General features: G+C 40.6%; 1 protein-coding gene across 3 annotated transcripts; it reads left to right on the forward strand.

The window, feature by feature from the left end:
* The first annotated feature begins 719 nt into the window (after positions 1-719).
* LOC116675946 (activating transcription factor 7-interacting protein 1) lies at positions 720-15778 on the forward strand. 3 transcript variants are annotated; one of them, XM_032507410.1, is made up of 15 exons: positions 720-891; positions 4934-4986; positions 5916-6323; positions 6369-6500; positions 6639-7091; positions 8430-8612; positions 8747-8884; positions 9059-9130; positions 9221-9309; positions 10926-10981; positions 11873-12523; positions 12731-12832; positions 12975-13052; positions 14422-14504; positions 14860-15778. In XM_032507410.1, the coding sequence occupies exons 3-15, from the start codon at positions 5922-5924 to the stop codon at positions 15304-15306; spliced, it is 2886 nt and encodes a 961-aa protein (XP_032363301.1). In that variant the 5' UTR covers positions 720-891; positions 4934-4986; positions 5916-5921; the 3' UTR covers positions 15307-15778. The 3 variants fall into 3 exon arrangements, with proteins under 3 accessions (XP_032363301.1, XP_032363300.1, XP_032363299.1); XM_032507409.1 differs by having other exon boundaries at positions 5916-6500; positions 6639-7092; positions 8434-8612; XM_032507408.1 differs by having other exon boundaries at positions 809-891; positions 5915-6500.
* Positions 15779-16023: the final 245 nt, after the last annotated feature.

A 16023-nucleotide genomic window follows, 5' to 3' on the forward strand; every position in this document is an offset into this window, starting at 1 on the left:
CGGCAGGAAGTGCTTAGTTTATTGCACATAGTGCTCCAAGTGACCATGTTATATGTATGCAGTTCAGACGAGATCTGAGATTCAGATGCCAGGGGAAGCAATACACATTTCACTGAAAGAGTTTATTAACAGTTATGTCAGGGTTTTCTAATTTTGTCTTTTGTAGCACCAGAAGCCAACTTAAAACAATACATGTAAATGATGTTTTTACATTTCAACCTCAACACACACAGGATGATAATAAAGGTCAATTACTGCACTCCTGTAGTATTTATGTATTGTAGTGTTGTCCTGGACCTTTTATTATCATTAACCTTTCTTTGCCTTAGGTGTTATTTTAGAAAGGAGAGTCCCCCCCCTGCCCTTTGTAAGAATGGTTTAGTCCATGCTGGCTGTAGATTTCCATACTGTGGACAAGTTTGTGCTAGAGTTGGGGGATGGGTGTTGCTAAGCAACGGTCTGTGCAGTGTACTTCCCCTCTGTCTGTGCGCTGCTAGCTAGGATTGATATTGATAATCACTACGCTGTACTTTAAAATGTTGTAGACACAATATTTGATTTGTGTGTATTTGGGGTACCTGGAAAATATATCATGCACTTTAATAGGTGTCATCAGAATATTTTGTCATTTTTGCATTATGGCATTCTGCTGTGTTAGGAGCTTTGAACTGTACTGTCCTTTTTTTTTTTCAAAGGGTTTAATGATATTTCTTTAGACCATTGTAGGCCAAGGATCCATTATAGTGCATACCCCTGCAAAGAACAAGATGGACTAGTCCTAAATGAGCCCCTCCTCCTTCCTTTTATGTTCTCCTGCTGGCCTCTCAGCCTGCTCCCACAATCAAATCAACAAATACATGGAAGGTCTCAATCCCACACATCCTGCTAAAGGTTGACATTTCTTTGTTTTTAAAGCATGTTTAACAGGTCTCTCTGTTATTTAAATCTAAGTTTAGTTCTAACTCATTTTTTGTCATTGCAGCTTCAAACTCTTCTCAAGGTTAGCTTTCGATAGTCTACTTGTAGAGGGTGCTATGCTAGTTGCAGAAGGTAGAGTTTTGGCTTGCTGTTTATGTTGTGTTTTTTTGTTTTTTATCAGGGAACATTAATTTCAGATATTGTTTATGTAAGGGAGTTTGCTGTACATTGTCACTAATGTAGCTGACATCAGTAGACATTTTGTTACCTGCAACCATAGAAATAGAAGAGAGAGCGAGTAGAACGGACATTGAACTCTTTGTCGTGGTTCTTTGACTAGTTCAAGAGAAAATGGGGATTGTTTTTATGGTGACAACACACATCAGAAGTGTGCCACACTCACTGGTGTGAGAACTCCGTTTTGTCCTTTTGTCTGTCTCTTGTTAAAGCAAATTCAGCCATCCTCAGTTCAGCTCTAGCAACAAGGCAACGGACATACTGCACACAAGACGCCTCTCCGGGCGTCGTACTACTCCACTGTTCATTTGTCGCTAAACTTCACCTCAGAGTACATTTGCGACTTGCTGCAAGTTGGTTCATACGGAAGTTAAGATGCTGAAGTTAGCCCGCTACAACGGTCACAGTCTTTTGCTGTGGCAACGTTACACATTCAAATTGCCGCCACTCTGCCCATCCTGCTCTATTGATTTGAATGAGAATGTCCCTTCTACTCTCATTCTAGTTCTATGCCCGCAACACTATGTGACACCAGGAGTATGCATGTTTTTAAAAAACTGTTTGTTTCTGGTCGCGCTCACATTTTTCGGCTCGGTAATGGAAGCTTTTTACTTGAGTCATGTATGTTCAGTGTCCTCACAGAAAAGTGAATGTACATGTATTTATTTGTAGCACTGTCAACACATTTGGAGTTGTGCGATATTTTATCTGTATGTGAATATCACAAATGTCCCAAAGGTGTAAAATATCTTCATCGCTAACGATCATTACAGTGGCCAACCCACAAGATCACATCCCAACACAAGCTAATTGTAGAAGCATGTGTAGTCAATTTTCAAACAACAGCATGTTAGTTATAGTGCAACAAAACCAAAATGCTGCTTGAAATCTTTCATGTCTAAAGTGGGCCTACTTTCTCAGGTTGCTGACGCACACTGTCCAAGTGGATGCTATCATTGCACTGTGTTGAGGAATAGGTTTCACTGTTTTAATACAGCATAATGATCTATTTTTGAAAGCTGGTGTAGCCTGAGCACAGTGGGACACAATAAACTAAGATTTGGAAATGGGTTGGTAGCTAGTGTCGGATAATGAGCCAAAGAAAAAGTGCTTTCATTTGTACCAGACTAGTTTGTCAACCAGGGATATACCAAGTAATGACTGTTGCCAGGGATAAATTATAAGCCATTTAAAACATATTCTAAGTATCTATGTATGTCTGGAGTCTGTTAAGAGGCCAACACATTTGGGAAGTTGCACATGGATGTCCATGTACTGAATCCTAACCAGAAGTGACTTGTACTTTGGTTTGTGATCAACTTTCCCATTGTCTTTAAAACAGCTTGAATCATGTTGGGCAAGATTTGAGAAGCACAATGTCGTACTGCTGAACTATGGTTGGAGTCTTAACTGGTTGGAGTCTTAAACGTGAGTTGTTTGCTGCAGGACTGACATTCTAGTCCCCCTGTTTTCCAATCATTTGGATTCAGAGAGACTTGCATGTCTTGTTTGAGAAAGTTACTGCAACTTTGTGACAATTGTCCAGCAACTCAACGGCTAGTCAACCGGTGTTGAAACAGTGGGTTGGAAAGGTAAAGTTCTAAAACAACAACACGCACTGATGTTGCAACCTAAAAGAAAAACAGTTGTCGAACCCAAAGACCAGGGACGATCTCTCCCTGTCTCCTGTTGTTTATGCCTGCAGCATCACATGAAGGTATAAGTTGAAAAAATCCTAATGCATTGTTGCCTAGTTATCAAAGACATAACGCAATCTAGTCAATGAATAAATGAGTTATTAAAATGAGGTGGAAGTTGTGTAGGCCCTCTCTTCTCTGTGCATTCACATTGGAACATTTTCTAATGTTTGCTCCAATTCCACCCAGTTCTGCGACACACAAATATGAAAGAAGATGCAAGATTTAATAAAAAAAAAAGAAGAGAGAGACAGAGAAAGTCTACTTAATATTTGGTGTTGGCAGTCAGTGGATGGTATTACAAGAAACAACCGTGACTTGCCTGAAACTGCGTTATGGAATGTAAATCCAGACCAATTCACTATTACCTCAGATTGGTTTGTCTGGGCTAGTAATACCATTTTTATATTAATATTCCTATGAGTTTATCTAGCTTTAAGCACAAGTCTGAATCTATTTAGGCTGTATACATGAATTAAGTAGGTTTTTTTTTTTTTTTTTTAAATGATGTAGCTTTTGATGACCTAACTTGCTGTGCGCAGTATAAGCCACACCCAGCCTGTGCATTCCTATCTGAGATGTGTTATGATTGTTTTCTGCCTTTCTCTGAATCCAGTTCAGCAGTGCACTCAGTGATGCAGCTGCAGATAGCCCTATTTGTAAATGTTGGCTGATAATCTTTTTATGACTATGTTTGAAAAAAGAATGAGTTCTTATACTCACCACAGTGCTTTAATAGTTATAATGTTGAACTTTAGCTTAGGTAACATTTTTGTTTAATAAAATTAAATTTATATATTCTAGATTTTGTTCACTTGGCCAACTTTCTGAAGAATCAGGCTGAATCAAAAATTATTAAGCAGGTTGGGGCTGCAACCTGATACCTCTGATCGAGAATCCAGTTCAGCTAGCTACTGAGAGCTTAGTCTGGCAGCATAAAGCAGAGCTGACGGCCATTTTGAGTTTCTGCACTGAATCCAGGCGCAGTGAATGAGGCCGTAGGATGGGGGAGGGGGTATTATTCTCTGCGCAGTGTGCAATAAGATTGGAATGTGTACCAGTAACCATGCTCACAACTTACATCGCTATTTATCTATTTGTTTATACTGAGTTTTTGCATGCTGCTTTTCTCGGTTAAATTGAATGCTGAAATATCTTGTCTTAGTGCTGTGAAGCATGTATATAGCAGTAGTACAGACTTCTCTGAAGTGGAAAGCATGCCTCAATTTATATGGCTAACAACAAAAGACCAACCATGGAGTAAAAGGGGACAACAACACAAAAAAACTAAATGAAAAAGGAGAGAAATACCAAAATACAACACCATGGAGCAAAACGAAAAGTAGCTTAACGAATGTGCAAATAATACAAGCCGTAGAACTGAATCTTGTTTTTCCTTCACCTTTTTGTATGATTTGTTTGCTTGTCACGTCTTTTTAGCTTATTATTATTATTATTATTATTTTTTCTTATTAGCTTAGCTTATCAGCGTATTAGTCAGCCAATTTTTTTGTACATTGATTTTAATTTTAAATTAAGCTTTGTCCCAACACTAGTGTTGAATAAGAATGGGCATCAACAGTTTTCATTTTTGTATAAAATATCCAAAATAAAAGCATGTTTAAATTTCTATTGCCAAAATGAATAGAGAGTTGGCTGAAACGGAAATGAAAACATTTCAAAGAACTTTTTTGTCACAACAAACATTTTATGACTATAGTAACGTTGAGATGTATCAACATTCTCAGGAATCATATCATCGTCCGATAGACTAGCGTTTTGTGTCCAGATAGGTGGTCAATCAATTCTTAATAGATGTGGATGTACTTTATTGTCATCAACATAATTGTATTTCCAGTTTGATGAAATTCAAAGTGACCCTTCAAATAAATATCTCTGTTTTGAAGCCACAGGCTCAGTTACAGCTCAGGGATGGGAGACTGTATAATTCAGATGAGCTAAATTTAGGGTCACACTTTAATTTACATGTTTTGTGGATTTTATACGTAGTTGATGTTATCGTCCTAGTTTGAAAGAATATTATTAAATACACTAAAGTAAATCCATTCTTTTCTCCTCAGGTTGTCGAAGAATTAAGTGGTAAATCCATGACCAGGAACCTTTCGGGTTGAAGGTGAGTTTTTCATAGATAATTTAGTAAGTGTGTGCGCCGCAGGTTCTTTAATATCACAGAACGTTTCTTGTTTGCTACTACTTGTAAAATGAGAAGTTTACTGCAGCACACAGCTGCATTTCTAATTTTGTTAGAGTACCATAAAAAGAGGTTTAACTCATCAGATGTTTGCACATAAAATGAATATACATGAAATGAATTCAAATACAATGTGACAACTAGCCTCAACACTACAATGTGTGCAACAAGCAGAACTCTGTACGGAAAATCCTTCAGTTTTTTTTTTTTTTTGCATAACCTCTTTACTGCTGCCAACACAGCCTCGATTTGCCCGTTTTGATTCGCTGAGGATTGAACCAATAGGAACGTGGGGGGATGGGAGGAAGGTTGGGTTGCTGCTGTTAACTTCAATGTAATTTCTGTTCTCAGGATCGGGGATTAGGTAAACATGACATCCATAGGTTAATCGTAAAAATATGGAAAGGGAGATTTGTCACAGCAGTTAAAGCTTCTCAGATTGTCATGAAAAAAGCCTTTCTGGCTTACTGAGTTGCACTTTGACTGTTGTCACTGTAGGACAGATACAGCAATGTGTAATCAGTTGGTAGGGATCTGTCTGATTTGGCTTGGATGACTGATTCAAATTTTGGTAAAGAACATGGGCTGTTGGGGAACTGGCCACTTTGATACGCAGATCTCTGTGACAGAACCCTCTAGAAAAGAACAAACAAAAAAGTCATAGGGTTCCACAGTGACCTCTAGTGTTTGCTCTGAAAATCTGCAGCCGTTTCTTTACTATGCAGTGCGTAAAGTCCAGGACAGGTTCATAAGCGGAAGAGACTATGCTGCTTACCCTCGCAGCTATCACTAGATCTTTCCTAGATTCATTCTGCTCTTTGATAGCATTTAATCTCTCCTTGTCTCCACAGGCAGCAATGGAAGTTGTTGTGACAGAGGAGAAGAAGATTTTCCGTGCTAGAAAAACCATGAAAATCAGTGATCGACAGCAACTGGAGAGTCTGCACAGTACTTTGTTGACCGCAGCTCCTGTTATGACCGACGCATCTCTGCCACCTCTAATGAACGGCACGCACAAAGAAGATGGAGTGAAAGCAGGGGACAAAGAGCAAAACAACATCTCGGACTCCAACTCACCCCAAGCTACATCCCCTGCTTCTCCTGCTCCTTTTCTGTCCCTCAATCTGTCCCCTTCATCGGCGTCTTCACTAAGTCCAAAATCAAAGGAGGAAACTTCCGCTTCTCCCACATCACCATTCCACTCTCTAAACTTTGAACTAAAAAAGATGGAGGACGAGGACGAGGAGGAGGAGGAGAAGGAGGAGGAGAAGGAGGAGGAAGACGAGGAGGAGGTGGAGGAGGAAGAGGAGGAGGAGGAGAAGAACGAAGGTTTGTCATCATTCTCATCAAAAGTGTCCGTTACACCAGCATCAACCGAATCCAAGGAAACCCAGAAAAAAGACACAGAGGTGACCCCAGAGATGGAAAAGAAAAAGGTAAATGCTTAGAGGAAATTATTCTCATATTTTATGATTATTTTATTATACTGGATTTGTTCAATCATTTTGAAGTGTGGATAGATTGAGAGTCCAAAAACCTTATATTAATCAAGGGTTGTTTGTGCTCTTCCCCAGGAGGACGAGACTACAACAGAGGACCCAGCTGTGGATTTGTTGAAGGATTCTGTTAATGGTTTGGCTCCATGTTCGCCTGTACCCCTTCCAGTGTCTGACTGCACAGAACCTATGGATACAGATAGTGACACTACAAAGGCCGAGGACATTGGGGCCTCCACAGCCAAAATAGAAGATGAAAAGACTTCTTGCCCCAAATCTACTTCTTCTGATTCCTCTCTTCCTTGTCCTTCCTCGTCATATCCAGCATCCTCTTTTCAAGATGTAAAACAAGAAAAGGAAATCAAAGAGAACATAAATGACGAGGAGGATAAAATAGAGGGTGTGAAGAAAGGATCAACAAATGAAGAAAAGATTGAGGGTGTAGTAAAAGTAGAGACCAAAAAAGAAAAACTGAAGTTGGACAAACAAAAAAAGCCATCTCGGCCATCTTCCACCCCACCATCTAATACAGGTATGAGAGAGTTGGCATTGTGCCATAAAGCTTCAAGATAGTTGCTCCATATTGATAAAGTTCAACAGAAATCCAAAGGAAATGAACCAAAAGAAGTAAAATTAGACTTGTTCTCTAGTTAAACCAATGTAGACCTGAAATGGAAGGTTATGAAAATCCAAAGGGTTCAAGTTAGAAAAAGACCCGTAGACACTTGTAATTGTAGGCTGAATGACATGTTAATAACATCTCATTTAAATTGGCATTCAATGTCCTGTTGTTAGATCCTCTTTGGTAATACTCTTGACCTTTAAACTTCATGCACACACACTGTCTAAAAGGCTTTCTGTCTATTATTTGGAGTCTCCGAATTCGAACCGGGATGCCCTGGTGATGTCATGTGACTGACTTTGTCAGACTTGGCATGGCTGTACCCCCTTGTGTCTTCTAAATTGGTTTTGAGATTAAATCCAACATTACTTTAAGATTCTATAACGGAAGCTCACACTTTGCAAGTCTGCAAGTTCATTAATTTAAATGGTAAGCATATTAAAAATACTTCCGTGTTTTATTAAATGGCAAGTATTATGCAGTGCAAGACAAGGTAGACATAAGGGTTGGCACCTTGAAGCCAGAAAATGTACCTTGATCTTCAAAAGTTATCTTGCTATTCTCTTTTATAATGTTGCATTTTATGGTTAATACAGGCCAGATCCCAAGGCACTAGAGTTTGTAAGGCTGAATTAGAGTTTCAATTCTTTTTTAAAGTAAAATCTATGCATTTCATGTGTTTTAATACAAATGGCATTCTAGCTAAGATTTGATACAAAAGATTCTTGATCCACAGTATTAACAGAACTTCTCTGAGCGTAGGTTGTTGGGACTTTTTTAATTTGAGTTACACGTTAAGTGTAAAGCAGAATGCATTAGTAAAAAAACTCCTGCCCAATTTGTATTGGCAAAACCCTTACTACCTCACAAAAATATTTTACATTACATCATTGCTCATTTCATTCTTGTTTTTCTGTATAATTAGAAATTACCATTCTTAGTCTTAGAATGGCAAACTTTTGGGGTAATGCAAAGAATCCCCACAAACAGATTTTGTTAATACTCATGTTTATTTAGCAGCACCAGAATTTCTGATGGAGGCCCAATTTATCAACTTTAAACATGAACATGCAGTTAAACAACCCTTAAAAGCTATTGGTGTGCACATTCTGTTCATCCTGCTTCAACAGAGTGACTGAGACTGACCTAAAACAGAATAGTGCCAGAAAACAAATGCATAAAAGATTTAGGGCAATGAATGGCACACATTGGGTTCTAGTCATTCAGTGTTTGTCTTTGTTTCTCACGCAGCGCAAGAGGAGAAGGGCTCCACCTCGGGACTGAAGCGCACTTTATCAGAGGGTTCCGAAAAAGATTACCAAACTGTGAAAAGGGAGGGGAAGAGGCCAAAAGTGGAGCGTGAGGAGTTGGAGGCACAACTGGAACTCAAATTTACTGCAAAAGCTGGCGCTCACCATAAACTTGAAAAGGTTTGTTTGCAACTATCTTGCAGCACAGAATTTCTTCCCAAACTCAAAGCCAACTGAACGCTGCTTTGATGCCAATGGATATTTCATTACTTAATCTTGCTGTTTTACCACCTTTCTCTGATATTCTTTCTCAGATTGTGCAACAGCTAGTAGAGGAACGGTTGAGGGTCTTGGAGTTGACCATTTTTGACAAACATTTCCAAGAGTTGAAGGACAGAGTAGACAAAATTGACTGTGCCACTAAACACCAAACCGCCATTACCACACTCCAAGTAAGTAGACGGTAACTTGTAATGTAAATCACATTTTCTTATAGAAGAACCCTTGCAGCACTGTAAGATGCTCTTTTGCCGGTTATTACTATTTAGTTACGGAGCTCCTATACTTCACTCCCCACAGTTAGCAAGGCCCACATATAAAGTCCCTCTCTCTACCTTTTTGTTTAGGCCAAGATAAGCCGACTAACAAAAAAGTTTGGAGAGGCCAATCAGGCATCGGAGAACAAAAGGAAACAGGAGGTAAGAAATGGTTTTCCTTTTATTACACGCTAAAATTATCTTTACCTGGTATTCAAGTAATTGTGACTGGAAATGTTCTGATTTCCGCAGGCACTTGCTGCTGCTGCCGCCGCGGCTGCTGCGGCTGCTGCCGCCGCCGCCAAGACTGCAACTGTTGCAAACAACCCTCAAGTTCAACGGTACGTGTGTACGTGTGTCCCTCTAAATCCCTGTCAACCATACTATATATGTTGATTTTGTGAATTTAGTAATAAGGTTCTTGGTTTTGGGAGTAATTTTTTTTATTTGTATTTTTTTTAAATTACCTCACTGCAAGCTCACATGCTCAAATATGTTTTTAAGTTAAAATTCACAGCATAAATGTACTAAAACATGTTATCATACAGCAGTCTGTTCACTTTTGTATTTTTTGTGACTATAATTTGGCTTTTGTATGAACGTGACAATACCGGACTGAAGCCAGTACTGCACACTGAGCCGGTTACAGCATGAATAGTTGACATTGTCCCGGTTGCTATCTGTAGTCACTAGAGACTGAATTTAAAAATAATGGACAGAATAAAGAATCCCTACATCCTCCTAATCCATACCGTTTTGGAAGTCAAGATTCCATGTCCCTTGTTGGATTTGTCGGGATCAACTTATTTATAACTCTTAACTTCCAAATAGTTCTAAAGACTTGTTTGGAATAAACAAACATGTGTCTCTGTCTGTGTTTTGCACCTGCAAAGTAGCCCTACGTGGGTCCAGGTCTTGAGTCTTGTGACGTTCTACAATGTGAAGCCTGAGCGTTTCCTCAGGCAGTGCAGAGTGTAGTTAAAACTGCACCTCTCCTCCCAACAGCGTGCTCCGTCGGCAGACGGTAGTGCCGCAGCCTGAGGTGCCCAGGGAGGGAGTGGCGCCCTCTGTGGGTAAAACTGCTGTACTGTCTGTCATGAAGGCAAATGAAGAAGAGGAGGAAGAGGACAAAGTTATGTCTGGTCATATTGCCATGGCAAAAAAGCTGACAGAATACAATGAAGGAAAATGCAGAGCAGACATTAAACTCCGCACAATCACTTCCCACTTGGAGAAAGTGCTGTTCCACAACTGCAAGAGAAGCTCAGGGAAACCCAGACCTGACCGCTACGCATCTTATATATTCCGCTACCTCGTCCCATACGACGTCTACTGTGACTGGGTCGCAAAGGTCAATTATGTTGGATTATTGGGCAAGGAGGCACTGCCCGCGAACTTGAGGAGGACAATGAGGATGTACATTGAGCATCGGTTCCCTGTACTGTCTTGCGACAGCTGGAGGGAGATCCGTGACGTTATCAATGAAATACTGCGAGTGAAGAGAAGACCGGAATTCTTTCGAGAATGTGATAAAAAAACTGCATTTGAAAGTATTTGACAGTCTTACGTTACTGGAACAGAAGCATACTGGGACAATTGTCATTTTGCATCATTGGAATTGTTAAAAACATTTAGTCTAAATATTCTCATTGCAGTACGATTCTCGTCAGCTTTCATAAAAAATTCATTTTATATTGAAAGGCATATGAATTTCTAGTGACTCATGTACAAAAATTGGCATCACACTTGAAAATGTTGAACTATACTTACCATACTGATAAATGCTTTAATGAAAACTTGGGCATGCACTTCAATTACAATATGAGAGGGAATCTCGCCTTGTTCAAATGCAACTGTGTGAAGTTGAATCTAAGGAAATGTCAGCCCGTTACCACATTCAGTCATCTTCCTTTTGTGGATATGAACAGCTCTAAGCATAAGCAATCTTTCTAAACAGGCCAGTCCGTACTTCCATGGAGTTTAAGCAGATCCCAACTACGTGCAGCACAGCTGGTGAGTAACAGGATTTCCTTTATGCTGGATGTTGTGTTGGTCTTTTCCTTTTTAAATAGAATAACCAGAGGCGCAATAGTTAGCTGAGTTACCTCCCAATAACAAAGCTGTGGGTTTTAAATATTGGGCCATGTTTCTTTCCATGAGGAGTTTGCATGTTCTCCATGTGTTCATTTGTCAGGATGCAGTTTTCTTCCACAGTGCGAAAGAATGTTTAAACGACTAAAACTAACTATGAATTAATCCTACTGACTATAATCATCACCATTAACATGGGCATCGTAGGGTAGTTTGAGTCAATTCCGACAAATGCTGTCCTGCTACAGTAAATACTCACTAGCATACGGAATCTGTGGCTGAAAATAGTCCCCATCACTGTTTCCTCCCGTTTTGAGTTATTTTTGCAAAAACACGACATTGCCCAGCTGTCATAGGAAATTGTTTTGCCTTTGCTTTGTATTAAATTTTATATTTTTACAAGATAACATTTTCAGTTGAAGTAAGTGGCATGGAGCTGAGTGCCACAGACAGGCTGAGGAAGTCAGAGCGTGTTGAGCGATGAACACATTGTTGATTTTGTTCAGGGATTCATTGACAGTGGCAGACATGTAGACAGTTGTTAGCCTTATTCTTTCAGTGTCCTGTAGCCGAGTGAAGAATTTGTCTGCATGTTAGTGCTGCAATAGGTGTTACCTGTCTTTTCGCCATTGCATGCCAGAATATGTTTCAACTGCCATGACCGTTGCTAGCAATAAACTAGTCTGCTCCTGGTTTTGCACCCTTTGGTTGGAAGCAGATGAGTAAAGGAGTACAAAATGCAGTTCATTTGAAAGTGTCAGTGACACTTCCTGTCACATTCTGAAACAAGCCATTTTTCCTGTTTTCTCTCAGCAAATCCACATACGCTAGCTCTGTCAGCTCCTGGCACAGGTCTGGCCCATACACCCACCTCCACAGCCATGGTTTCACAGGCCCCCATCCTCCAGCTGATCACCACCACCACCTCTAATACTGGCTCCACCTTGGCCACTGGCATCACCACTCAGAGTCACACAGGCACCCTGCTGCTGAAAACTGCCTCCGCGGGCCAGCCGCTCCTCATCCAGCTGCCTTTATCAATGGCTAATGGCCAGGCAGGAACACTGGTCAACATCCCTGTCTCTACTTTATCTGCCGCCAGCTCACTTGGCAAGTCCAAAACGACAACTTCCACTGCCACTTTTATACTCAAGCCTGCTCCCGCTATTACCACTTCACCAGCCTCTGTCCCAGCTGTTGCTACTGTCCCAGCGCTCCAGGCCTCCCCTGGCCAGATGTCCTCTGCTCAGCTCTCTCTTGCCCGTGCTGTGTACCAGGGGGGTGCTGGCGGGATAACGACACCGAACGCAGGGGTATCTGTGACCACAGCCAGGATGCCGGCTCAGTCTGTGTCTGTAGCAGGAGCTATGTCTTCTGCCTCTTCACCTGCAACCTCTGGGCCGGCAGCAACAGGTTCCACTGCTCCAGGACCACCACAAGGGACGTCTCTGACGTCAAAAACAGGTGGGGTACTACTTTGTGTAGCATATATATATATATATATATATATATATATATATATATATATATATATATATATATATAAAATGTTGTTTAAACAGCGGTGTGCCTTGTCTTGGCCAAAGAACAAAGAATAGTGAGGTGTTGCTGGCTTTTTCTTTTCTGAAGTTATCTCAACATGTATCTCTATCTTTTGTCCCTTTTTCTCAGACAACCAGGCTACAGGATCCACTCCATCCAAAGCAGCTGCTCCAGCGGCCCGACCCAAAGGCTCGGTCATTGATCTCACCGAGGACGATGATGATGTACAAGGTAAGGTTGAAGGGAACAAACCTCTTTTTTTTCCCCTGTATAATAAAATAGATTATATGATAATTTGTGGTCTATACCTTAACATGCACTGTAATGAATAGCAGCCCTTAGTCTAAATATTTTGTTCTTCCATTTTCTCCAGTGACAGGAGTAAAGAATGCCACTGTTGCAGCTCCCTCACCTGCCTTGCGTCCTAACCCGGTCATCAGCATTTCCAACAGTAAGTCCACCACATCAGGGTGGGAAATAATTTTTTTTGCCCACCAGTAGTGCTAGTGGCTAGTAGATGCCCAATTTTACCAGCCACTTATATTTTTAACCAGCTACTTTTTCCGTAATTCAAATCATATTTTGAAGTGCTTCAATACATTATTTTTATTATAAATATATATTTTAGCTCCAAGGTTGGAAGCACCAACAATGGATACATTGTGCTTAGAAGTAAAGAGATGGGGAAGGTTTCTTTTACCATCTTCAGAGTTGATGATGATCTACAGCTACCATGGTTACCAAACATTTTCACTCCTGAACAGATTTCTCAAGCCCAAAACAGCATGATTATGCCATACTTAGTAAAAGATACACAGGTGTGGATGAAAAACACATTCTTCATTGTAGATGGCTACAAAGAGAATCATTCTGGTATCCTCAAATGATCTGAAATGTCAACCTCATGGTGGCGCTAGAAGGGATATCAGATGATCACTAAAGTCAGTAGGATTTATCTGTTGGATACCATAATGGTTGTACCCACTGTGCTCCTGGGGTCAATGCAAATTGTTTGCATTTTGTGACGGCGCGTAGGTTTGACAGTAAGTCCAGTGCATGGACTGGTTGTTGGGAAGGTAGGCTAACAATTCCGTCGTTTACTTTGACCTCAACAGCTACTGCTGACTCCGCGGCGGGCCTCTTAACACCGGGGACATGACGCCACATTTAGTTTTACCGATAATTTTCTTTTTGTCTGTACCTCAGCTCAACTACATGTTGTCACAGACTAGGGCTGAAAACCACTCAACAAAAGTTGACGGAATTATGCGTGGTCAAAGCCCCGGCTGTGAACGGTTTTTATTTTCCATAAGTTCTTCACAAAAAAAAAGTCTTCCGTTATTTTGGTATTTGAATGTTTTTATTATGAAGCATCAAAATCGGTTAATGTTGGGGATTCATTAGCAGTAACATAACACGACTCCGCTGTGCATTATTGTTACTTAGCAACAGCATTATTTGACAAAAGCTGTCCAATCCATTACAAGGAATATTTTACAATCCACCCGCCACTGTGGCTGGTATACAGGGCAAAGTCACCCGCCACTTTGAAAGAGTACCCGCCATTGGCTGGTGGCGGGTGCTAGTTTCCTACCCTGCACCACATTATGTTGAGGGCATGAAAGGGTGATTCTGTGCATGCATGTGATATTGGGACAACCACACAAACCAGTGCTCATCCTGGCTATGGGAAGCTATCATGAATCGTTATCTAGTTTAAAAACAAAAAATTAACAGAATCCAAGCGATAACATGATTATATTGTGTATGTTAACATCTGAATTATACATTTGTAATTTTTGCGTGTGTTCTGCCCTCAGGTGCAGGACCAAGGTCGTCCCCGCAAAGCAATCAGAACTCTAACGGCAATCCTCAATTGACAGTCCACCACCGCCCCCCACTGGTGAGGATTTGGAACTGCATTTTATCCTATGATTTACTTGTTAAGTCTTGAGTAAATGTCATTTGCATACGTTATGAAATGTGAAATATGTGGATATATCCAGATGGGCTGCTTAAAAAGCTACCAGTAGTTACGTTGCTTTTGCCCTCAAAACAGATTTGTGACTGTAAAAACTTAAATTGACTGTTTGGAAGTTGAGAATTTCTTTATCTTATTTTTATCTTCTCCATCACCTTTCTAGACCGACTTATATGCATGATTACTGCTAATGCTTTTATATTATTCAAGAATTTGTGGTCATTATCATATTCAGCCCATTTTGCTAGAGGACCAATTCATGTGTTGTCTTTTTCAGGACTCTCCAATGAAATCCCGCACTGTAACCCCTAGTACGCCAACCCGAGTACTGCCCCCTCTGCCTGCTGCACCCGCAACTCCACGCTTACCCCCGGAGGCTGAGCGGACCTCACTTCCTCAGCAACCTCAGCTGAAGCTGGTGCCAAGTCAAACCGGTATAGTGCTGTCCTGGTGTGTTGCAGAAACTGATCGGACCTGTGCAGCTGTAGACAGCTATCACCTCTATGCCTTCCATCAAGACAACTCCAACAGCAGTGCAGCACAGCAGCACTGGAAGAAGATTGGGGAGGTAAAGGCCCTTCCTCTGCCTATGGCCTGTACGCTGACCCAGTTCCAGTCTGGCTCCACCTATCATTTTGCTGTTCGAGCCAAAGACATCTACGGCCGCTTTGGCTCCTTCTGTGAACCTCAGTGCACAAATGTCATCAATTCCAGCTCTAGCTGAACAGTAAAAAAATGGAAACAAGTTTTTGCATTTGAAAGTTCATGACTTCTTTTACTTCTTTTTATGTTGGGAACTCAAATATTGTGCATTGAACACATACAGTATCTGTAAATATCTTTCTCTGCATAACAACTGGACTTCTGACTGAGTTGGAGAATTGACTGAGTTTGAGAATTGAAGCGGCAAATGGTTGGTCTTGGTTCAATGTACGTAATGTAGTTTTTGTGACTCAAGCTGTTGTATATAATTGAACAACTTTGCCCCTCTACCAAGTGAGATATTTATGTTGTTGTCTCCTGTTACTCTAATCCGGATGTCTTTTGCTTTACTTGAGAATAGGTGACAGGATTATCAGTGTAAACTCAGAATTGCACAGACATGTATAAATGTGTGGTAGAAACTGAATGATAACTTTTGTAAGTTTTGTCTGGCAACCAGACTTTGACAAACACAATAAAAGTTTTTATGAAAGTCTTAGCTTACTAATTTTGTGATACATTTCATCTTCTTTTTTTCCCCTGGTTCATAGCTCTTGACTGCCACCAATCTACCACCTTGAATACAGCAGTACCCCACAGAGAGATTGGCGCTTTGGCAACAGTACACAGAGATGTCTGGGCAAAAGTCTCATGTTTTACCAGTTCCAAATGGATATACAGTGCTTTGCACATAAGAACCAAAGGCTTTTTATTTCCCTTGTATAGGGATCCAGATAAT

This window comes from Etheostoma spectabile, unplaced genomic scaffold (assembly GCF_008692095.1).
Source record: "Etheostoma spectabile isolate EspeVRDwgs_2016 unplaced genomic scaffold, UIUC_Espe_1.0 scaffold00002518, whole genome shotgun sequence".
Lineage (NCBI taxonomy): Eukaryota > Metazoa > Chordata > Actinopteri > Perciformes > Percidae > Etheostoma > Etheostoma spectabile.

What these genes read in the sequence shown, in the direction of transcription:
- LOC116675946 (XM_032507408.1), top strand. Translation starts at nt 5,922, where the DNA reads ATGGAAGTTGTTGTGACAGAGGAGAAGAAGATTTTCCGTGCTAGAAAA. An exon ending in AGAACAAAAGGAAACAGGAG is followed by an intron (nt 9,131 to 9,220) that starts GTAAGAAATGGT and finishes TGATTTCCGCAG; the next exon opens with GCACTTGCTGCTGCTGCCGC. An exon ending in GGACGATGATGATGTACAAG is followed by an intron (nt 12,833 to 12,974) that starts GTAAGGTTGAAG and finishes CATTTTCTCCAG; the next exon opens with TGACAGGAGTAAAGAATGCC.